Source organism: Oncorhynchus clarkii, chromosome 21 (genome assembly GCF_045791955.1).
Source record: "Oncorhynchus clarkii lewisi isolate Uvic-CL-2024 chromosome 21, UVic_Ocla_1.0, whole genome shotgun sequence".
NCBI lineage: Eukaryota > Metazoa > Chordata > Actinopteri > Salmoniformes > Salmonidae > Oncorhynchus > Oncorhynchus clarkii.
Genome location: NC_092167.1, coordinates 28,514,183 through 28,537,253, shown reverse-complemented (window position 1 = coordinate 28,537,253; position 23,071 = coordinate 28,514,183). Strand labels below are relative to the sequence as shown.

Below are 23,071 nucleotides of genomic sequence, written 5' to 3'. Positions count from 1 at the left end.
TCCCAATCCGCCACACTAAAACGTCTAAATTATGCGACGGATGTAGTTATTCATGCAGTCATTTATATGCGCCTTTACTCGGAAAGCTTTTTGCTTTGTTGATGTTCGCTTTCTGTGGTGTTTTTGGCATTATGCAGGAGTTTGGCTACATTTAGGATTAATGCATTTAAGTAATAACCTATTTTCTACGATAGTGTTCCGTACGTAGCCGATTCTGATAAGAATCGTCTATTTTTATTACTCCCAGTGTGTGAAATTGATCCTGATGGCGAATGACCGACTGCGAGCTTTGGAAGAGGTTGAGAATCAAATTGCAACGATTCTGCAGTGCGCCGGTTCGTCTACCTCTGCATGCAACAACAACAGTTCAAATACATTGTAATAACAAACGCATACCTAGCTAGTTAGATATACAATGCATTCCCGAAAGTATTCAGACCCCTTGACTTTTTCCACATTTTGTTACGTTACAACCTTATTCTAAAATTGATACTACAATTTTTGAAATTTTATATTTTATATGTATTAAACGTAAAAAAACTGAAATACCACATTTACATAAGTATTCAGACCCTTTACCCAGTACTCTGTTGAAGCACCTTTGGAAACTATTAGAGCCTCGAGTCTTCTTGGGTATGACACTACAAGCTTGACTCAACTGTATTTGGGCAGTTTCTCCCATTATTCTCTGCAGATCCTCTCAAGCTCTGTCAGGTTGGGTAGGGAGTGTCGCTGCACAATTATTTTCAGGTCTCTCCAGAAACGTTTGATCGGGTTCAAGTCCAGGCTCTGGCTGGGCCACTCAAGGACATTCAGAGACTCGTCCCGAATCCACTCCTGCGTTGTCTTTGCTGTGTGCTGAGGGTCATTGTCCTGTTGAAAGGTGAATCTTCACCCCAGTCTGAGGTCCTGAGTGCTCTGGGGCAGGTTTTCATCAAGAATCTCTCTGTACTTTGCTCTGCTCATCTTTCCCTCGATCCTGACTAGTCTCCCAGTCCCTGCCGCTGAAAAACATTGCCACAGCATGATGCTGCCTCCACCATGCTTCACCGTAGGGATGGTGCCAGGTTTCCTCCAGGCGTGACGCTTGGCATTCAGGCCAAAGAGTTCAATCTTGGTTTCAATCCTTGCAGAGAATCTTGTTTCTCATGGTCTGAGAGTCCTTTAGGTGCCTTTTGGCAAACTCCAAGCGAGCTGTCATGTGCCTTTTACTGAGGAGTGGCTTCTTTCTGGCCACTCTACCATAAAGGCAGGATTGGTGGAGTGCTGCATAGATGGTGTCCTTCTGGAACTATGTCAGAGTGACCATTGGGTTCTTGGCCACCTCCCTTACCAAGACCTTTCATTCCCCAGATTGCTCAGTTTGGCTTGGCGGCCAGCTCTAGGAAGAGTCTTGGTGGTTCAAAACTTCTTCCATTTAAAAATTATGGAGGCCACTGTGTTCTTGGGGACTTTCAATGCTGCATAATTTTTTGGGGACCCTTACCCAGATCTGTGTCGACACAATTCTGTCTCGGAGCTCTACGGACAATTCCTTCAACCTCATGGCTCGGTTTTTGCTCTGGCATGCACTGTCAACTGTGCCTTTCCAAATCATGTCCAACCATTTATTTTACCACAGGTGTACTCCAAGTTGTAAAAACATCAAGGATGATCAATGGAAACAGTATGTACCTGAGCTCAATTTCGAGTCTCATAACAAAGGGTCTGAATGCTTATGTAAATAAGGTATTTGTTTATTTTTAATACATTTGCAAAAATGTCTAAACTTGTTTTTGCCTTTGTCATTATGGGGGTATTGTGTGTAGATTGATGAGAAATGTATTTAATCCATTTTAGAATAAGGCTGAACGTTACAAAATGTGGAAAAGGGAAAGGTGTCTGAAATACTTTTCGAATGCACCGTACATTAGCTCTGATCCAGGGCGTTAGTGCGGCTTGCTAGCGCTGGGCCTTCACCCTGGACCAGAGCTAACAGTAGTACCTGTGCCATTACATAGCTAGCTAACTGTACCTAGCCACACATTTATAGTATTAGAAAAGAGCTCTTAGAAGGAATGGGCATTCATTGTCACTCTATTTTCTCAATGTCTGTAGTTGTTTAAGACAAGCCATGACAGTTTCTGTAAGTAAATACATCAACTGTAGGCCTAATTCTGTTTTCTGTGTTTATCTTCTCTAGGCAACGTTGTGTTGGAGCTGTCTAAAGACAAGCACAATGCCAGTTTCCTGGACAGACAGCTCAGCCAGTTTACTGGATCCGTCAACAGAGTGGAGACTGAGCTCAGCTCACAAATCAGATACCTCACACAGGTAACGCACGCAGACAGACACAGTTATACGTTTACTGGGGCCGTCAGAGTGGAGACTGAGCTCAGCTCACACAGGTAAGAGGGGACACACAGAGATGCACAGACAGTCGGCCCAGTCAATTCACTAGCTCTGTCAGAGTAGACCGAGTTCAGGTCCCAGATCAGTACCTCACATAGGTAGGAGAAAGAAGACACACACACGCATGCCCTCACACACAGTGTGCCATGCCGTGAATTGAAACGTATACAGTACCAGTCAAACGTTGACACACCTACTCATTCCAGGGTTTTACTTTATTTTACTATTTTCCACATTGTAGAATGATGGTGAAGACATCAAAACTATGAAATAACACATGGAATCATGTAGTAACCAAAAAACAAATCAAAATATATTTTATATTCTTAAAAGTAGCCACCCTTTGCCTTGATGACAGCTTTGCACACTCTTGGTATTCTCTCAACCAGCTTCACCTGGACTGAATTTCAATTAACAGGTGTGCCTTGTTAAAAGTTCATTTGTGGAATTTCAAGGTAGTGGTGGTACACAGAAGATAGCCCTATTTGGTAAAAGACCAAGTCCATATTATGGCAAGAACAGCTCAAATAAGCAAAGAGAAACGACTGTCCATCGTTACTTTAAGACATGAAGGTCAGTCAATCCGGAACATTTCAAGAACTTTGAAAGTACCTTCAAGTGCAGTCGCAAAAACCATCAAGTGCTATGATGAAACTGGTTCTCATGAGGACCGCCACAGGAAAGGAAAACCCAGAGTTACCTCTGCTGCAGAGGATAAGTTCATTAGAGTTAACTACACGTCAGGTTGCCACCCAAATAAATGCTTCACAGAGTTCAAGTAACAGACACAACAGTTCAGAGGAGACTGCGTGAAATCAGGCCTTTGTGGTCGAATTGCTGCAAAGAAACCACTACTAAAGGACACCAATGAGAAGAAGAGACTTGCTTGGGCCAAGAAACATGAACAACGGACATTCGACCGGTGGAAATCTGATGTCTATCTGAAATCTATTATTCTACAATGTAGAAAATGGTAAAAAAATAAAAAAAACTTGAATGAGTAGGTGTCCAAACTGTTGACTGGTACTGTACATGTAACTTGGTAGTGTTGATATAGCTCTCATGTAGTTGACCTTTTCTTTCTACATCAAAGTTATGCTTGTTTCACATTCACCTAGTAGTGTAGCCTTGTGCCAGCACTAACATTTCTCCCTTTCACCACACTGCCTTCTCTCTCTGTCCCCTGCAGGTTGCCACAGGCCAGCCCCACGAGGGCTCCACATACTCGGCCAGGAAAGACTGTCAAATGGCCTTGAACCGAGCAGAATACACCAGGGTCAAACTGGGAGAGCTGGGACGCACCTGCGAAGTCATGCTGGATCCACAATCCTGAGAGAACACACACGGTCGGTCGGCACTCGGGCAGAGCGCAGTAGGGGGATGTTTCCATCGCTCGCTGTCACCATGGTGTTTTAGGACCACCTGCCGAAGAGAGGTGGGGACTGAAATACTTCATTTTTGTTTTGTTTTTGTATGATATCAGTCATGTATCTGACAATGTTCTGTAATAAAGTTAGTGTTTCATTACATTATCCTGCTTGTGTCATGCATACACAGAACGTACACGCACTTACAAATAGACCATTTTGTATGTTAAGTTTTTTATTTGACATTTTCTAAAATGCAGTACAAAATAAAGAAGCGACATATATTCTCCAATGTAATTTTTTTTAATAATCTTACATTTTTTTCATTGTCATTTTGTTCCATTTTATTGAGTAAAATAACATTGCTTATACAGCATCTTGGTTTCCTTGATAACAATATACTTTGTCTTAATTTAATTAATTCACAGATAAAGTATCAGGTAGCATTTAAGTATAGTTCTCTATGAATCTACATTTTTGTGGTAGCTTAAATTGTCCTTAAAATAAAATGTCTGACTCAATACACAAGCCTACAAATTGACATGATTGCGTGCGTTTCCATGGATAGATACCTCAACTAAGATTGAAGGGAACAAAAATAAAATATTTGTTTTTAAAAAGGGGAAGTTAAGTATTTTACTGAATATTTTAGATGGTTCCTCACCCTGAAAGTAGTCTATGGGCCAGGAAAAACTGTAATCCATGGTTGTAAAATACTGAACTTCGACTTTTAAGTTTTTCTACACTTCACTGGTTTATAGACATGAGGACAATCGCCATTCAGATTTACAAAAAAAAGAAAAAAAGGCTGGTAACACTTCTACCTGAAGCAGTTTCTTATGAAGTCTTATGCCTTATTAAACATTCATAGCACATGTAAATATAATATAGTAACAAAACAAGAGGCCCCTAGCCTTAGCTGTGATTATTATCAATATAACGGCCTTACTGCTTAATTACACAGTTTAATAAACCTTTATGGCCTCTACGGTGCTGTGAATGTTCATAAGGCTTTATAACGCTTCGTAAGATGCCACTTAAAGTACAGAGTTACCAAAAAGCTCATTGTAACGTTTACATGGTCCCTAAGAGTTTCTGGAGGTTCTAAAAGTTCTAATCACAAATATCACAACATTTTCCATTTTGTTGCAGTGCATTGTTAGAATACCATGCCATGCGTTGATCCATTCATAACATGAACAGAGTATGAGCTTCGTAACCTTCTTATGAACCTTTATAACCTTCATGTGAAACTTCAAAACCAATGTGTTGTGACTGACATCACACCCCTGGAAATATATTTACACAAAAGCAAAACATTAACTTGAATGCAGATTTCCTTTCTAGTAATTATATTTCTATAATTGTTACAACCTCAACCATCTGGGTTCGTTCAAATGTGTAAAAACCAACCAATGTACAAAATGTTTTGTTAACGTGACCAATAACTCTTGTTAACCATGGACAGTTGTTGAATTAGGCAGCACGTTGTGAAAAAAACACATTCTTGTCATTGAACCAAAATGGCTACAGTTACAATCTAATCCATTTAAACACACCTCTGCCCTGATATTAAAATACATCTTATAAGAAGAGGTGGTCATTGTTGTTACATTGCATTTGCTGGCTTAGTAATTTGTAACTCTTGGTTTGCTGTCGTTGAAGCTTATCCTTCTGAAACTGTACACAAGGTGGATACTTTATCTTTTATGTTTATACGTTATATAAATCTATAACCTGATCAAACACAGTGATTTCCAATCTGATAAGTGAGCCAAGTTGCCATCAATCGATCCTCCTTATCTACCTTTGTTCTGCACCTACACACCATGATAGACACACGTAATTGACTGCAATGTACTATCCTATCGGGTGTCTGCAATCTAGATACTACAGCAGTAGCCTATGGCTGAATCCCAAATCACCCCCTCGCCCCTCCATTTGCGCGTTCACGCTTTCCTCCACCATTTGCACAAGTGTCCCAAAGCTGAGGGAGTGAAAATGATCCAAGGGTGTAAAGGGATATTTAGACTCTCAGATAACAAGGCTGCAGGCTTCAGAGTGAAGTGCAATCCCAACATGCACTGCGATATGTTTGGAGTTTGCGCAATTTCATACAAAATAATGTAGAGGTGTGCCTAATTATATGTCACATGCGGTTTTTTTTGTGTCTGATTTCAAGACTTGACACATGTAAAAGATTAAATACCTCCCAAATTAAACTGTTACTGAGGTTTATATCTTGTAAAACGGCAGAGGGGATTTGTTCACTTGAATTTCATGCTTGTTTTATTCATTTCAGTGTGTCCCAACGTTGATGGGGTTATTGCTTATTCCATCGTCACCCTCGGAGTTTCGTCAGCAACACGCGACAACGGAGGGCCCTCAGAGCGAGTTGGGAGGGGCGAGGGGGTGGTTTGGGATTCACTGTATCGCTCTATATCCTGTTCCAGAGGGGCCCCTGGTTATACCGGTTTCCTATACAAAACATATTTATTGACCTTAACGTGGACTTGTGAAACCAACATTCAATTGATGTAGAATTTTTAAAGTTCAGTTTACACAATTTTAACTGTGAAACCGGTTCAGAACTAAGAACAACATACAGTGCCTTGCGAAAGTATTCGGCCCCCTTGAACTTTGCGACCTTTTGCCACATTTCAGGCTTCAAACATAAAGATATAAAACTGTATTTTTTTGTGAAGAATCAACAACAAGTGGGACACAATCATGAAGTGGAACGACATTTATAGAATATTTCAAACTTTTTTAACAAATCAAAAACTGAAAAATTGGGCGTGCAAAATGATTCAGCCCCCTTAAGTTAATACTTTGTAGCGCCACCTTTTGCTGCGATTACAGCTGTAAGTCGCTTGGGGTATGTCTCTATCAGTTTTGCACATCGAGAGACTGAAATGTTTTCCCATTCCTCCTTGCAAAACAGCTCGAGCTCAGTGAGGTTGGATGGAGAGCATTTGTGAACAGCAGTTTTCAGTTCTTTCCACAGATTCTCGATTGGATTCAGGTCTGGACTTTGACTTGGCCATTCTAACACCTGGATATGTTTATTTTTGAACCATTCCATTGTAGATTTTGCTTTATGTTTTGGATCATTGTCTTGTTGGAAGACAAATCTCCGTCCCAGTCTCAGGTCTTTTGCAGACTCCATCAGGTTTTCTTCCAGAATGGTCCTGTATTTGGCTCCATCCATCTTCCCATCAATTTTAATCATCTTCCCTGTCCCTGCTGAAGAAAAGCAGGCCCAAACCATGATGCTGCCACCACCATGTTTGACAGTGGGGATGGTGTGTTCAGCTGTGTTGCTTTTACGCCAAACATAACGTGTTGCATTGTTTCCAAAAAGTTCAAATTTGGTTTCATCTGACCAGAGCACCTTCTTCCACATGTTTGGTGTGTCTCCCAGGTGGCTTGTGGCAAACTTTAAACAACACTTTTTATGGATATCTTTAAGAAATGGCTTTCTTCTTGCCACTCTTCCATAAAGGCCAGATTTGTGCAATCTACAACTGATTGTTGTCCTATGGACAGAGTCTCCCACCTCAGCTGTAGATCTCTGCAGTTCATCCAGAGTGATCATGGGCCTCTTGGCTGCATCTCTGATCAGTCTTCTCCTTGCATGAGCTGAAAGTTTAGAGGGACGGCCAGGTCTTGGTAGATTTGCAGTGGTCTGATACTCCTTCCATTTCAATATTATCGCTTGCACAGTGCTCCTTGGGATGTTTAAAGCTTGGGAAATCTTTTTGTATCCAAATCCGGCTTTAAACTTCTTCACAACAGTATCTCGGACCTGCCTGGTGTGTTCCTTGTTCTTCATGATGCTCTCTGCGCTTTTAACGGACCTCTGAGACTATCACAGTGCAGGTGCATTTATACGGAGACATGATTACATACAGGTGGATTGTATTTATCATCATTAGTCATTTAGGTCAACATTGGATCATTCAGAGATCCTCACTGAACTTCTGGAGAGAGTTTGCTGCACTGAAAGTAAAGGGGCTGAATAATTTTGCACGCCCAATTTTTCAGTTTTTTATTTGTTAAAAAAGTTTGAAATATCCTATAAATGTCGTTCCACTTCATGATTGTGTCCCACTTGTTGTTGATTCTTCACAAAAAAATACAGTTTTATATCTTTATGTTTGAAGCCTGAAATGTGGAAAAAGGCCGCAAAGTTCAAGGGGGCCGAATACTTTCGCAAGGCACTGTACTAAGAGGTCCTGGAGAACCTGGATTGGGGAGTCTGACTATCCTATAAACTGTGCTCTTATTGGACTGCAGTGTTCTATATTGAACTCTTATTGGCTGTTGAGTTGCATTTACAGTAATAATATTTACAGCAGTTGAGAGAATACAGCAGGGAATTAGCATAAGGTTAGTTTATATCACTTATGACTTTTTAATAATGAAAAATAAAATGTCTTTAGAATAAAATAAAAATAATGGCAACATTTAAGTACACATATCTCTGGCGATTATTACAACAATAAAAATATAATTATTTTCCCGACATTATTTTCCCTACCTCCCATCCCCCGTGCCTGGCTTTTCCCCTCTTTCCTCCCATCCCCCGTGCCTGGCTTTCCCCCTCTTTCCTCCCATCGCCCTTTCCACTCCTCCCAACATTGGTGATTCTGATGATTGAGGCCAATGTTGGATGCTGGTAAGTTTGAGAGATTGGACAATGATAAATTTAGCCGATTTGAGGTAGAAGATGCACTTTAACCACAGATCTAGGATCAAATAACTCTACCATCAATCCTAACCTTTACCATTACACGGTCAGATTGTTTTAATCAGTGTATCAGTGATTAGGGGAAAACTTCAACCTGCATCAAACTTTCTCTCCAGAATCGACAGTATATTCGAGAGACCTGCAGAAGACTGCAGTACTGCTTATCACACACCAGGTGTGCCATTGAACACACATTTGTGACTAATCAAAAAAATCTCCTTGGCTGATTTTTAATCAGTTTTAGCCAGGTTGATCGTAATGAATAACACTACATGGACGGGACCGGGGGCTGATCCTAGCTCAGTACATCCTAGGCATGAGCCCTAATCTCATCGATGGTGGGGTTCAATCAAACTGCAACCAGGACATGCCATTTGACCTTTGTCAAATAATAAACTTTTGGCAAATCATAAATGTAAAAGAATAGTTATTTATTGTGTTCATGGCAATCAATGCATGTAGGATGTGTGTGTGTGTGTGTGTAGGTTTTGATGCCGGAAGTCTCCTATGTAGTCCCTAACAGAAAAGGCCACAATGTCTGCACATACGATTCCGCGTATCTTCACGATGAGTGCACCACACTCGCACCCTCCGTGTAAGTGCACTGCGCTTAAAAACACTCACTGTACTCTTAGTGCACTACACTCACAACCCTTCCTCGCTGTGAGTGCACTACACTTACACACTCCCTCAACTGTGACAATATGCAATCGTTCTACACTTGCCATAATGGATAGAGTATTGAGTTATTACAAATTGGGTAATGAGCGTGTGTTAAGGATAAGTGAAAATCTGCAATGATCATGCAGCATAGTGACCCGTCATGTTGTGGTCAAATAAATAGGTGGGTAAACGCTGGTCACCATTGGCGGTGAGTAAAGTAAATGCTCCCTATACTTTCAATGCATTTTCCCGCAAAAAGGTGGAAGAGAAAAAAAAATCTGCGTAAATGTCGTTTAGGTGCGTTTACCCTCCACTCCACCACTGATAATAACGTAATAACAGTGTAATAACAGGTTATAACCATGTAATAACAATGTATTTGCATAAACTATTAAACTCATGTTCCCTCTAAGTAGTTGTGCAGCAATGTAGTCCTGTACATTCAAGTTCCAGATTCCCCACATTTTCAAATAATTCCCAGATTTTCCAGAAATCCCAGTTGGAAGATCCCGGAATCAGAAGGGAATAAGCAGGAAATCCGGAATCCTCTAACCGGGATTTAAGGTAAACCCGGGGATTTTGGATATGTTTTTTAATTACAAACATATATCTGTCTGTCTGACCGCTTGTGGGACCTATAGAACATATAAGATCAACCCTGAATCAACGAATGGACCCAAAACATATAGAATGATTTCCTAAAACAGACAGTTGACTCGACACGCCCTTTAAATATCTCCATTTCTCTCATTATCTCTGTTTCTCAAACAAAAGGAGTGACAAAACTAAGGAGATGAAATTAACAATGCCATCGCAAATGTAGGAGAAAGAAGATGGGAGAGCAATTTGAATATGAAGAGAAGGGGGGGGGAGACTTTTAAAAATATCTGAGTGCTCCTGCACCCCTTTTCTGGAGTTGGGCCTACTGTCTGGTCCTGAGGCTAGACCAGTGACTCGCCTAGCTCCTCTCCCCAGGTTTGGGTGCCTGGTCCTGGGGCAGGGAGAATTAGCAGAAGTGGTCATCCTCATCGTCCTTCATTCCTTTCAGTCGGAGACGGGCAAAGTCCTCGAACACAAAGTCATCATCCTGAGAGAAATTACTGACAGAGAAGGAATGGAGGAAGAGATTCAAATTGTGTTCAACAACAAACAAGGTTAAATTGAAATCTGAGAAACACACTCTCTCTCTCTCGCTCTCTTACTTTGTCTCAAACTCTATAAGGTTAGTGTCCACTGGGGCATCAGTTTCTGGGACGGCTGTTGGAGAAAGTAATGACATGGCAAAACAGGTAACTATCACTGAAAAACACTTCTATTTCTAAAACGTCATTTTCTCTCGATCACACACACACGGGTCTGTACCTGATTGAGGTCTGGAAATGTGTTGGTCTGAGGGTTTGGGGTGCATCAGGACAAAAGGTAGCTCCACCGACACGTCACTATACAGAGGACATACACAGTCATGTTAAAGCAACGCCAGCCCACTGGGCACACCAAGTCATTTCAACAATGGACAATTGGGTAATATTTGGTCGAGACACTGTGAAGCTCTCCTAAGACCTGCGACAACCTGCGCATGCGACCTTGAACAAGCACGTTTTATACGATTGCATAAGACATTTATAGTTACAGTAACTTCAAAATGTGGCCATGGATGTGTTACTCATTTTAATGTTGAACGTTACATTAGCTTGTAAGATAGGTTATTTACTGTAATACAAAAGTAATACCGAATTCTGTTTGGTTGACAACCCAACCAAATATCAACATTTAAAAGGATATGTATCTGCTGTTTGGAAAGTTCCATCTGAGCCACTGGCCTAATCCCATTCTTTAACTTCTATTTTTGGTTGAGATGGAGACGTGAATCCAACATATGATTTGTTAACTTGTCGACAAGCTAATAGGCTATTTATTGTATTTCAAATGTGATCTTGAATTGTGTTTGGTTGTCGACACACTTAAAGGAGATTTAGGGCAATTCTACTAACAAAGACTACGGAGACTCACTACGGAGATTCACTTTAAAATGTATGTCAAACAAAACCCAATGATTGCAAAGTTAAACAAACCATTCAACTCGATTCACAGGGACAACTTTTAACAGTTTCCACTGACAATTTTGCAAAAACACATTTACTTCAAACAGCGCAGATGCAAAGTTAAAATGACCATTCGGAATGACTTCGATAGCAACACTGAATCTATTTACTTTATAAGTGGAGGTCTCTCAACAATCATTCTCACGATAGCACATTGGTAAGTCAGTGACAAATATCATAGTTAAGCAAGGCTGGGCTTGATTAAAACCCTGGATGGGAGACTAAAGGTGTAGATATAGAAATTCTCTAGTAGGAAGTACTGCCTAGCCTACTGTTTTTTTCCTGATAGTGGATATAACGTTGAAAATCTGTCGTTGTTTTAAAGGTACAATTTCAACATATTTTATGTTGTTCATGTTGAAATTTGCTTACCATGATGACACAATCCCATGGTTGAAATTTCACCCTCAAACAACAGTTAGCGTCGACTGCTTTTTTTTCTCAATTCGAAACGTATTTGCCACGTTGACTCCATGTCACGATAGGTTGACAAAGGAAATCGAAAACAACGTTGATTCAACTAAATTTGCCCCCCCAAGTCAGAGACCAATCAGATGTCAGGCAGAGGTGACCTAATACTCGTAAAACATTCCAGCTTAATCCAGGTGGAAATGTTTACTTTTTACAAACACTTTGCGAATCTATGTCAGACAGACCATTTAGTGGATGTGTATGAGCCCAGATGTAACGTACCCGCCACGGGACACCACTAGTTTGACCTTGACTCTGTAGGACACCAGGATCCCCAGAACCTCCTTATTGGACACATCTTTCACTCTGGAACACATCAAACAGACACACATCAATGAAACCCGACAGATAGACAAGAGGTAAACTGCATGCATATATACACACCCAGTTTATTAGGTGTGCCACCCCCCCCCGTTCACGAAAAATGGATCGTGGCTTCCTATATGAATCAAATCCAATTGTATTGGTCACATACGCATGGTTAGCAGATGTTATAGCGAGTGTAGCGAAATGCTCATGCTTCTAGTTCCGACAGTGCAGTAATATCTAGCAAGTAATCTAACAATTCCACAACAACTACCTAACACATACAAATCGAAGTAAAGGGAAGGAATAAGAATATATACATATAAATATATGGATGAGCGATGACCAAGCGACATAGGTAAGATGAAATAGATGGTATAAAATACAGTATATACATATGAGAAATGCAAGATATGTAAACATTATTAAAGTGGCATTATTAAAGTGACTAGTGATCCATTTATTAAAGTGGCCAATGATTTCAAGTCTGTATGTAGGCAGCAGCCTCTCCGTGTTAGTGATGGCTGTTTAACAGTCCGATGGCCTTGAGATAGAAGCTGTTTTTCAGTCTCTCGGTCCCAGCTTTGATGCACCTGTACTGACCTCGCCTTCTTGATGGTAGTGGGGTGAACAGGCAGCTCGTGTGGTTGTTGTCCTTGATGATCTTTTTGGCCTTCCTGTGACACCGGGTGCTGTAGGTGTCCTGGAGGGCAGGTAGTTTGCCTCCGGTGATGCATTGTGCAGACCGCACCACCCTCTGGAGAGCCTTGCGGTTGTGGGTGGTGCAGTTGCCGTACCAGGCGGTGATACAGCCCGACAGGATGCTCTCAATTGTGCATCTGTAAAAGTTTGTGAGGGTTTTAGGTGACAAGCCACATTTTTTCAGCCTCCTGAGGTTTCCAAACTTTCCACCTTCTCCACTGTTGTCCCGTTGATGTGGATAGGGGGGTGCTCCCTTTGCTGTTTCTTGAAGTCCACAATCATCTCCTTTGTTTTGTGGACGTTGAGTGAATGGTTGTTTTCCTGATACCACACTCCAAGTGCCCTTACCTCCTCCCTGTAGGCTGTCTCATCGTTGTTGGTAATCAAGCCCACCAGTGTTGTTCCGTCTGCAAACTTGATGATTGAGTTGGAGGCAAGCATGGCCACGCAGTCGTGGGTGAACAGGGAGTACAGGAGAAGGCTGAGAACGCACCCTTGAGGGGCCCCAGTGTTGAGGATCAGCGAAGTGGAGATGTTGTTTCCTACTTTCACCACCTGGGGGCAGCCCGTCAGGAAGTCCCGGACCCAATTGCACAGGGCGGGGGTGAGACCCAGGGCCTCAAGCTTAATGATGAGCTTGGAGGGTACTATGGTGTTGAATGCTGAGCTGTAGTCAATGAACAGCATTCCTCTTGTCGAGATGGGATAGGGCAGTGTGCAGTGTGCAGTGTGATGGCGATTGCATCGTCTGTGGACCTATTGGGGCGGTAAGCAAACTGAAGTGGGTCTAAGGTGACAGGTAAGGTGGAGGTGATATGATCCTTGACTAGCCTCTCAAAGCACTTCATGATGACAAAAGTGAGTGCTGCGGGGCGATAGTCAGTTCAGGTACCTTTGACTTCTTGGGTATAGGAACAATGGTGGCCATCTTGAAGCATGTGGGGACAGCAGACTGGGATAGGGAGCGATTGAATAGGTCCATAAACACCCCAGCCAGCTGGTCTGCGCATGCTCTGAGGACACGTTTAAATGTCTTACTCACGTCGGCCACGGAGCAGGAGAGGGAGGGCCCGTAGTCCTTGGTAGCGGGCCTCGTCCGTGGCACTGTATTATCCTCAAAGCGGGTAAAGAAGGTGTTTAGTTGAATTGCAACTCCATTTTGTCTCTATACCGACATCTCGCTTGTTTGATTGCCTTGCGGAGGGAATAACTACACTGTTTGTATTCGGTCATATTCCCCAGTCATCTTTCCATGGTTAAATGCGGTGGTTTGCGCTTTCAGTTTTGCGCAAATGCCCCCATAAGCAGGCAGACAGGCATTGAGGCATTCAGTTACTCTTTGATTGAATTTTGGAATGGGAAAACAAGGGACCTAAACGACTTTCAGCATGGTGTGATAATCAGTGGCAGGCACGCCGGATCCAGTAATACAGAAATGGCCACCTTTCTGGGCTTTTCACACACGACCGTGTGTAGGGTTTCCGACAAACAAAAAACATCCAGTCGACGACAGTCCTGTGGGAGAAAACAGCTTGTTGATGAGAGAGCTCGAAGGATAATGGCAAGAATCGTGCAAGCTAACAGGTGGGCCACAAACAGACAAATAACAATGCAGTACGACAGTGGTGTGCAGAACGGCATCTCGGGACGCACAACTCGGTGATCCTTGTCACGGATGGGCTATTGCCACAGACGACCACACCGGGTTCCTATCAGCTAAAAACAAGAAGAAGCGACTCCAGTGGGCACGCGATCATCAACACTGGACAATTGAGGAGTGGAAAAACATTGCCTGGTCTGAAGAATCCTGGTTCCTGTTGAATCATGCTGATGGCAGAGTCAGGATTTGGTAGAGGCAGCATGAGTCAATGGACCCATCCTGCCTGGTGTCAATGGTACAGGCTGGTGGCGGTGGTATACTTGCGTGATGCCATCGCGTCAGCATGGACCAACATCTCTGTGGAACGCTTACAACTTGTAGAATCCATGCCCCGAAAAATTCAGGCTGTTCTGAAGGCAAAGGGGATCTGACCCAGTACTAGATGGGTGTACCTAATAAACTGTCCTGTGAGTATATAGAGTGATACGTTGATATGAGAGGCAGTGTTGTTTGGTGGACATTCCTGCAGTCAGCATGTGGCATTGTGTTGTGTGACAAAACTGCACAGAGTAGAGTGCCCTTTTATTTTCCCTAGCACAAGGTGCACCTGTGTCATGATCATGTTGTTTAGTCATCTTCTTGGTATGCCACACCTATCAGGTTGATATATTATGTTGGCAAATAAGAAATGCTCACTAACAGGAATGGAAAACTTCTGCACACATTTTTTTGACATAATACGCTTTTTGTGGGTATGGAAAAATTCGGGGATCTTTTATTTCAGGTAATGAAACAACACTTTACATGTTGCATATATATTTTTACAGTGCATTCGCAAAGTATTCAGACCCCTTGACTTTTCCACATTTTGTTACGTTACAGCCTTATTCTAAAATGTATTAAATGTTTTTCCCCTCATCAATCTACACACAATACCCCATAACGACAAAGCGAAAACCGTTTTTTAGAAATTTTGGCAAATTTATATAAAAAAATATATATGATAAATTTACATAAGTATTCAGACCCTTTACTCAGTACCTTGTTGAAGAACATTTGTCAGCAAATACTGACAAATGTAAGGCCTCAAGCCTTATTGGGTATGACACTACAAGCCTTGCGAAAGCGTTCACCCCCCTTGGCATTTTTCCTCTTTTGTTGCCTTACAACCTGGAATTAAAATATATTTTTGTGGGGGTTTGTATCATTTGATTTACACAACATGCCTACCACTTTGAAGATGCAAAATATTTATTGTGAAACAAACAAGAAATAAGACAAAAAAGAAAAAGAAAACTTGAGTGTGCATAACTATTCACCCCCCAAAAATCAATAATTTGTAGAGCCACCTTTTGCAATTACAGCTGCAAGTCTCTTGCGATATGTCTCTATAAGCTTGGCACATCTAACGACTGGGATTTTTGCCCATTTTTCAAGGCAGAACTGCTCCAGCTCCTTCGAGTTGGATGGGTTCTGCTGGTGTTTCCCTCAATAATTTCCCTGTATTTAGCGCCATCCATCATTCCTTCAATTCTGACGAGTTTCCCAGTCCCTGCTGATGAAAAACTGCTGCCACCACAATGCTTTGCCTTGATGACAGCTGTGCACACTCTTGGCATTCTCTCAACCAGCTTCACCTGGAATGCTTTTCCAACAGGCTTGAAGGAGTTCCCACACATGCTGAGCACTTGTTGGCTGCTTTTCCTTCACTCTGCGGTCCGACTTATTCCAAACCATCTCAATTGGGTTGATGTCGGGTGATTGTGGAGGCTAGGTAGTCTGATGCAGCAGTCCATCACTCTCTTTCTTGGTCAAATAGCCCTTACACAGCCTGGAGGTGTATTGGGTCATTGTTCTGTTGAAAAACAAATGATAGTCCCACAAAGCACAAACCAGATGGGATGGCGTATCGCTCCAGAATGCTGTGGTAGCCATGTTGGTTAAACATGCCTTGAATTCTAAATATATCACTGACAGTGTCACCAGAAAAACAGCCCCACACCATCAAACCTCCTCCTTCCCTGCTTCACGTAGGGAACCACACATGCAGAGATCATCCGTTCACCTAAATTTGGACTTGTCAGGCCAAAGGACAGATTTCCACCAGCACGTCTCTTCTTCTTATTGGTGGCGTTTAGTTGTGGTTTCTTTGTAGCAATTCAACCATGAAAGCCTGATTCACACAATCTTCTCTGAACAGTTGATGTTGAGAAGTGTCTGTTACTTGAACTCTGTGAAGCATTTATTTGGGCTGCAATCTGAGGTGCAGTTAACTTTAATGAACTTATCCTCTGCAGCAGAGGTAACTCTGGGTCTTCCTTTCCTGTAGCGGTCCTCAGGAGATCCAGTTTCATCAAAGCGCTTGATGGTTTTTGCGTCTGCACTTGAAGAAAGTTCTTGAAATGTTCTGTATTGACTGACCTTCACATCTTAAAGTAATGATGGATTGTCTTTTCTCTTTGCTTGTTTGAGATGTTTTTGCCATAATATGGATTTGGTCTTTTACCAAATAGGGCTACCTTCTGTATACCACCCCTACCTTGTCACAACACAACTGTTTGGCTGAAATGCATTAAGAAGGAAAGAAATTCCACAAATTAATTTTTAACAAGGCACACCTGTTAATTGAAATGCATTCCAGGAGACTACCTCATGAAGCTGGTTGAGAGAACGCCAAAAGTGTGCAAAGCTGTCAAGGCAAATTTGAAGAATCTCAAATATAAAATATATTTTGAAACATTTTTGGTTACTACATGATTCCATATGTGTTATTTCATAGTTTTGATGTCTTCACTTTTATTCTACAATGTGGAAAATAGTACAAAATAAAGATAAACGCTGGAATTAGTAGGTGTCCAAACGTTTGACTGGTACTGTATGTGTTTTCATGTGCCTGTCTCTCTCTCTAGTCTCTTACATGGTGCTGGAGGCCAGGTTGGTGTCTTCGTGTTTCAGCTTCCCGTCCAGAGCCAGGCCTCTCTTCTCTCTGTTATTGGTGAGCATGGGAGTCAGGGTGTACACCTTACAGAACGTACTGCTGGGGGACACCTGGTCACTGTGGAGAGAGAAAGAATTGATCATTTCTCTGTTTCATCATACGTGGTTGTTTTTTTTAATCACTCACTCTCGTTCGTACACGCGTCCACAACGCTTGGGAAGCAGTAAGGAAAGTTGAGAGGAAAGAAAAGGATTAAAGATGCTGACATTAGAGCAGAGAGGAGGAGGATTATTGAAGGGGACTAGATTGGGTACCAGTCAGAGATTTCCCGCAATATGAGAGGAAGGGTAATTGGGATTTGGGGCCATTGGCTTCTTGAAGAGGACTGGATAAGGGGGGGACCAAAAGGATAATTATCCAGGTGGGAGGTTAGGCATCAAGATTTAGGCTATGAGGGGAAGTTTAAATCAAGAGCCTAAATCAAGCCAGGTACTGGGGTTGTGGGGAGGTCTAGGTCTGGGAGTTCCGGGGGTTAAAGTAACTATCCAGTGAAAATCTCACTTTTAAAAGTTCATATTCGGTTAACTCACACCCAAATAACGTTGTTGACTCATCATATGCTCGTATGAGGCCAAAGAATGAATTGGAAGGGGGGGGGGGGAGACACTTCAAAACCCCCACCTCAAACTTGTATCTCAAACAGACCGTTTCAAAAATGCTTGCTATTTCCTCATACGTCATGACTTGGCCAATCAGCGATCGACTCGTATTCATATTTGAATAACCGGTTCACACCCACACCATTCGGTTGTTGGGAGTACGCCCACACCATTTAAAACACAGAAAAGCAGCTTTTTAACACACTTAATAAACAAATCTAGGTCATATTTGATATCAATCTGGAAACACTGGATAGTTACTTTAAGCCATTTGTACTGTTGCTCCTCTACTCACCAGTCGGCGGTGTGGCCCACAGACTTATTGTAGGTGTCACATCTGTGCAGCACTACATCAGTCACCTGTAAAACTACAGTACAGGGGGAGAGAACACCAACTCCATGATGTCATAACAAGGGGACGAGGGGCTGTGATGTTACTAGACGGGTTGGAGGTGATGAGGTTGCCTGGGGTCTCAGAGTGGGTTGGGTGGGAGGTAGCAGGGCAGGAGAGGTGTTGAGCTGAGAGGAGGAGAGGGGCAGTCTGGAATGGTAGTACCAGTAGAAAGGTGGGTTTGCAGGGTCTGGTATATCGGGAGAGGGGCAGGAGTATGATGTCGAATCATAGCACATTTTCAGTGAGCATAGAGGGTCAGACAACATGAGGGTAGAAGTTATGCAGAAATAATGAAACAAAACGAAGAGTACCGAAAGTGAGTCTCTATTTGGCCACACAACCTGTGCGTTATTCACCCAACATTCTCTCACAGAGGAGAAAAGAGAGAGGTGAAAAAAAAGGAGAGTGGTCCCGAGGGCCAAAGGAGAGAGAAAGCGTGATAAAGAGAAGGTTACAGGGATGGAGAAAGAGGTTCCGGAGAGAAGGGGTACTCACTCTGCCTCCTCCTGTGCAACAGGACACTTGTACTGAGCCGTACTGAACAGACAGATATCGGCATACTGACGCACTGCGGCAGGGGAGAGAACGGGTTAACAACACCAGGAGAGGCAAACTACTGACAGACACACAGCAACAAAAGATGGAGAGAGCAGAGGAGTGGCAGATGGGAAGGTTTGCGCCTCTCCTCTGCTACAGCCTTTCCCAAATCGCTCCGAAACCCTCCCCCTTGGGCCTAACCCCTCGATGTTTGTAGATCTGTAGGGTTTGGGTAAGTATTAGCAGTGCAGTGATGGAGCTTATGCATAAAAGAAGGGTTGGGGCGAGGGGGGGGGGGGGGGGGGGATTGAATTGGGGCCAGCTGATTACACGTTTGTCTCTTACCTGAAATTTTCACCCTCTTCACTGTTTTGGTGGAGTTGTTGGTGACATGGACATTCACACTGATAGGCTCTCCATGGTAGTAGAGCTGAGAAAGAGGGGGAGGAAGAGAGGAAGACAGAAGAGCGGAAGACCGAGCGAGAACGAGAAGGAAAGGAAGAGACGGAGAGAACGGGGAGGAGTGAATTCGGTTGGTTGGGGCGATAATCTCAGGCTTTAACCAATCCAATCAACCAAATGTTTGCATAACGCTTTTAACTAATTAATTAATGTGTGTGTGTGTGTGTGTGTGTGTGTGTGTGTGTGTGTGTGTGTGTGTGTGTGTGTGTCCGTGTGTGTGTCCGTCGTGCGTCTGTCTAAGCGAGTCGGCCTCTGTCTGTCTCGGGGGGGCCTGCCATACCTCTTTATCCAGTGAGGCCTCTAGATGTAGGGATCTATCTGACAGTAGGAAGGATCGCGTCGTCTCCACCATGGGCTGAGGACCAGGCTTCTCAGGGGCGTACTGCACCTTACGGATCACCAGACGCACAGAGTTCCTATAACAACATATGTAATATCATATGAAAAAGCTAGTCATATAACAAACACACACACACACACACACACACACACACACACACTAGGGTTATCAACAGCACAGAGTTCCTTAAACAGCACATACACAATCACTTAAACCATCTGCACTGAATCCCCGGATCAAAACGCAGGGCTTCGACTACACTGTACCTTTTGTGTATTTTCTCCTCTACAGTCCTGGCGCAGAAGGCTCTGACCTCAAAGTCCACTCCACAAGCCTGAGCAGAGATGAAGGCAGAGGCAGATAATCAATCAAACGTTTTGTGAGTGTGTGTGTGTGTGTGTGTGTGTGTGTATGTGTGGTCTCTGTACCTTCCCCGTGTCCTCTGGTCCTGGCTGTAGAGTGACTGAGCAGGGCAGGTTCTGAGGGATCTGAAAGAGAGATATGTGACAGTCACGCCACAGAATCAATACACACCTGCTCACCAACAAACAGGCACACAGACACCGGAGACAGAAACGCACAACCACAGAATTGAACACGGGCAAAGAGGAACCTAAACAAGTTGATTTAAACGGGTGTGTTTGCTGCGCAGTGGGCCAGTCTACAGAACTCACGGTGAAGTTAAACGGGTGTGTTTGCTGCGCAGTGGGCCAGTCTACAGAACTCACGGTGAAGTTAAACGGGTGTGTTTGCTGCGCAGTGGGCCAGTCTACAGAACTCACGGTGAAGTTAAACGGGTGTGTTTGCTGCGCAGTGGGCTAGTCTACAGAACTCACGGTGAAGTTAAACGGGTGTGTTTGCTGCGCAGTGGGCTAGTCTACAGAACTCACGGTGAAGTTAAACGGGTGTGTTTGCTGCGCAGTGGGCCAGTCTACAGAACTCACAGTGAAGTTAAACGGGTGTGTTTGCTGCGCAGTGGGCCAGTCTACAGAACTCACGGTGAAGTTGAACGGGTGTGTTTGCTGCGCAGTGGGCCAGTCTACAGAACTCACGGTGAAGTTGAACGGGTGTGTTTGCTGCGCAGTGGGCCAGTCTACAGAACTCACGGTGAAGTTGAAAGGGTGTGTTTGCTGCGCAGTGGGCCAGTCTACAGAACTCACAGTGAAGTTGAAAGGGTGTGTTTTCTGCGCAGTGGGCCAGTCTACAGAACTCACGGTGAACTTGAAAGGGTGTGTTTTCTGCGCAGTGGGCCAGTCTACAGAACTCACGGTGAAGTTGAACGGGTGTGTTTGCTGCGCAGTGGGCCAGTCTACAGAACTCACGGTGAAGTTGAAAGGGTGTGTTTGCTGCGCAGTGGGCCAGTCTACAGAACTCACGGTGAAGTTGAACGGGTGTGTTTGCTGCGCAGTGGGCCAGTCTACAGAACTCACGGTGAACTTGAAAGGGTGTGTTTTCTGCGCAGTGGGCCAGTCTACAGAACTCACGGTGAAGTTGAACGGGTGTGTTTGCTGCGCAGTGGGCCAGTCTACAGAACTCACAGTGAAGTTGAAAGGGTGTGTTTTCTGCGCAGTGGGCCAGTCTACAGAACTCACGGTGAAGTTGAACGGGTGTGTTTGCTGCGCAGTGGGCCAGTCTACAGAACTCACGGTGAACTTGAAAGGGTGTGTTTGCTGCGCAGTGGGCCAGTCTACAGAACTCACAGTGAAGTTGAACGGGTGTGTTTGCTGCGCAGTGGGCCAGTCTACAGAACTCACGGTGAAGTTGAACGGGTGTGCGTGCTGGCCCAGCTTCTTCAGCAGTCTCTCCTGCAGGTGGCTGAGTGGTTTCCGCTCCTCCTCTGTGGTGGAGGCGGGGAAGGCCTGGAAGGTGGAGATGTAGAGGTCTTTCCTAAAGGACAAACCCAGAACGTCCAGGTCCTCACGGCCATACCGGAACGCACAGGTCAGAGTCACAAAGACTGGAGGAGGAGGGGAGGGAGAGGGAGAGGGAGGAGGAAGAGATCGCAGGGGGGAAAATGAAGAAGAAGGAGAGAGGGGAGACGGGAACATGAGAAGAGTAATAAAGGGATGTGAAATTGTGAATACTTTATTATTATTTTTAATAACTCGCGCGCGTGCACTCACACACACTTACCTTTACGGTCTTTTAGGTACTCTGGGTCTATTAGTAGCACTCCATCTGTAGAAAAACAACACACACACAGTGAAAAACAACACACACACACACAGTGAAAAACAACACACACACACACACACACACAGTGAAAAACAACACACACACTGTGAAAAATACACACACACACACACACACACACACACACGTGAAAAACACACACACACACTGTGAAAAACACACACACACACACTGTGAAAAACACACACACACACTGTGAAACACACACACACACTGTGAAACACAAACACACACACACACTGAAAAACAACACACACTGTGAAAAACAACACACTGTGAAAAACACACACACACACTGTGAAAAACACACACACACACTGTGAAAAACACACACACACACACAGTGAAAAACACACACACACACACACACTGTGAAAAACACACACACACACACTGTGAAACACACACACACACACTGTGAAACACACACACACACACTGAAAAACAACACACACTGTGAACAACACACACTGTGAAAAACAACACACTGTGAAAAACACACACACACACACTGTGAAAAACACACACACACACACAGTGAAAAACACACACACACACACACTGTGAAAAACACACACACACACACACTGTGAAACACACACACACACACTGTGAAACACACACACACACACTGAAAAACAACACACACTGTGAAAAACCACACACTGTGAAAAACCACACACCGTGAAAAACCACACACCGTGAAAAACAACACACACACACTGTGAAAAACAACACACACTGTGAAAAACAACACACACTGTGAAAAACAACACACACACACACACACATACATACACACACAGTGAAAAACAACACACCCACACACATCGAAGAACACACACACACACACTGTGAAAAACAACACACACTGTGAAAAACAACACACACTGTGAAAAACAACACACACACACACACACACATACATACACACACAGTGAAAAACAACACACACTGTGAAAAACAACACACACATACATACACACATACATACATACATACACTGTGAAAAACAACACACACTGTGAAAAACAACACACACTGTGAAAAACAACACACACTGTGAAAAACAACACACACACACACACATACATACACTGTGAAAAACAACACACACTGTGAAAAACAACACACACACACACACACACATACATACACACACTGTGAAAAACAACACACACTGTGAAAAACAA

The 23,071-nt window shown here is 43.4% G+C and overlaps 2 protein-coding genes across 3 annotated transcripts in view; one reads left to right on the top strand and one right to left on the bottom strand.

Annotated features, from left to right (window-relative positions):
* Positions 1–48: 48 nt before the first annotated feature.
* On the top strand, positions 49–4,564 carry LOC139378827 (mediator of RNA polymerase II transcription subunit 11). Its single transcript, XM_071121355.1, has 3 exons — positions 49–335; positions 2,183–2,313; positions 3,581–4,564. The coding sequence occupies exons 1-3, from the start codon at positions 266–268 to the stop codon at positions 3,722–3,724; spliced, it is 345 nt and encodes a 114-aa protein (XP_070977456.1). The 5' UTR covers positions 49–265; the 3' UTR covers positions 3,725–4,564.
* Positions 3,976–23,071, bottom strand: part of LOC139378826 (arrestin, beta 2b) — an 80,637-nt gene continuing 61,541 nt past the window's right edge. Inside the window, exons 4-16 of one of the 2 annotated variants that reach the window (XM_071121353.1) lie at positions 21,819–21,863; positions 21,440–21,642; positions 20,114–20,173; positions 19,952–20,019; positions 19,626–19,761; positions 19,229–19,313; positions 18,842–18,914; positions 17,273–17,410; positions 11,970–12,053; positions 10,537–10,613; positions 10,377–10,431; positions 7,988–10,274; positions 3,976–6,369 (exon numbers count right to left, since the gene is read on the bottom strand). In XM_071121353.1, the coding sequence (XP_070977454.1) occupies positions 10,181–10,274; positions 10,377–10,431; positions 10,537–10,613; positions 11,970–12,053; positions 17,273–17,410; positions 18,842–18,914; positions 19,229–19,313; positions 19,626–19,761; positions 19,952–20,019; positions 20,114–20,173; positions 21,440–21,642; positions 21,819–21,863 (1,118 nt within the window). In that variant the 3' untranslated portion in view covers positions 3,976–6,369; positions 7,988–10,180. Of the gene's footprint in view, positions 6,370–7,987; positions 10,275–10,376; positions 10,432–10,536; positions 10,614–11,969; positions 12,054–17,272; positions 17,411–18,247; positions 18,321–18,841; positions 18,915–19,228; positions 19,314–19,625; positions 19,762–19,951; positions 20,020–20,113; positions 20,174–21,439; positions 21,643–21,818; positions 21,864–23,071 lie in introns of those variants that run through there. The other variant, XM_071121354.1, reaches the window with a different exon arrangement.

Excerpts from the sequence above, each read along its gene's own strand:
- LOC139378827 (XM_071121355.1), top strand. The coding sequence starts at position 266 with ATGGCGAATGACCGACTGCGAGCTTTGGAAGAGGTTGAGAATCAAATT. Across the intron at positions 336-2,182 it reads AACGATTCTGCAGTGCGCCG|GCAACGTTGTGTTGGAGCTG; the intron begins GTTCGTCTACCT and ends TATCTTCTCTAG. Across the intron at positions 2,314-3,580 it reads AAATCAGATACCTCACACAG|GTTGCCACAGGCCAGCCCCA; the intron begins GTAACGCACGCA and ends TGTCCCCTGCAG.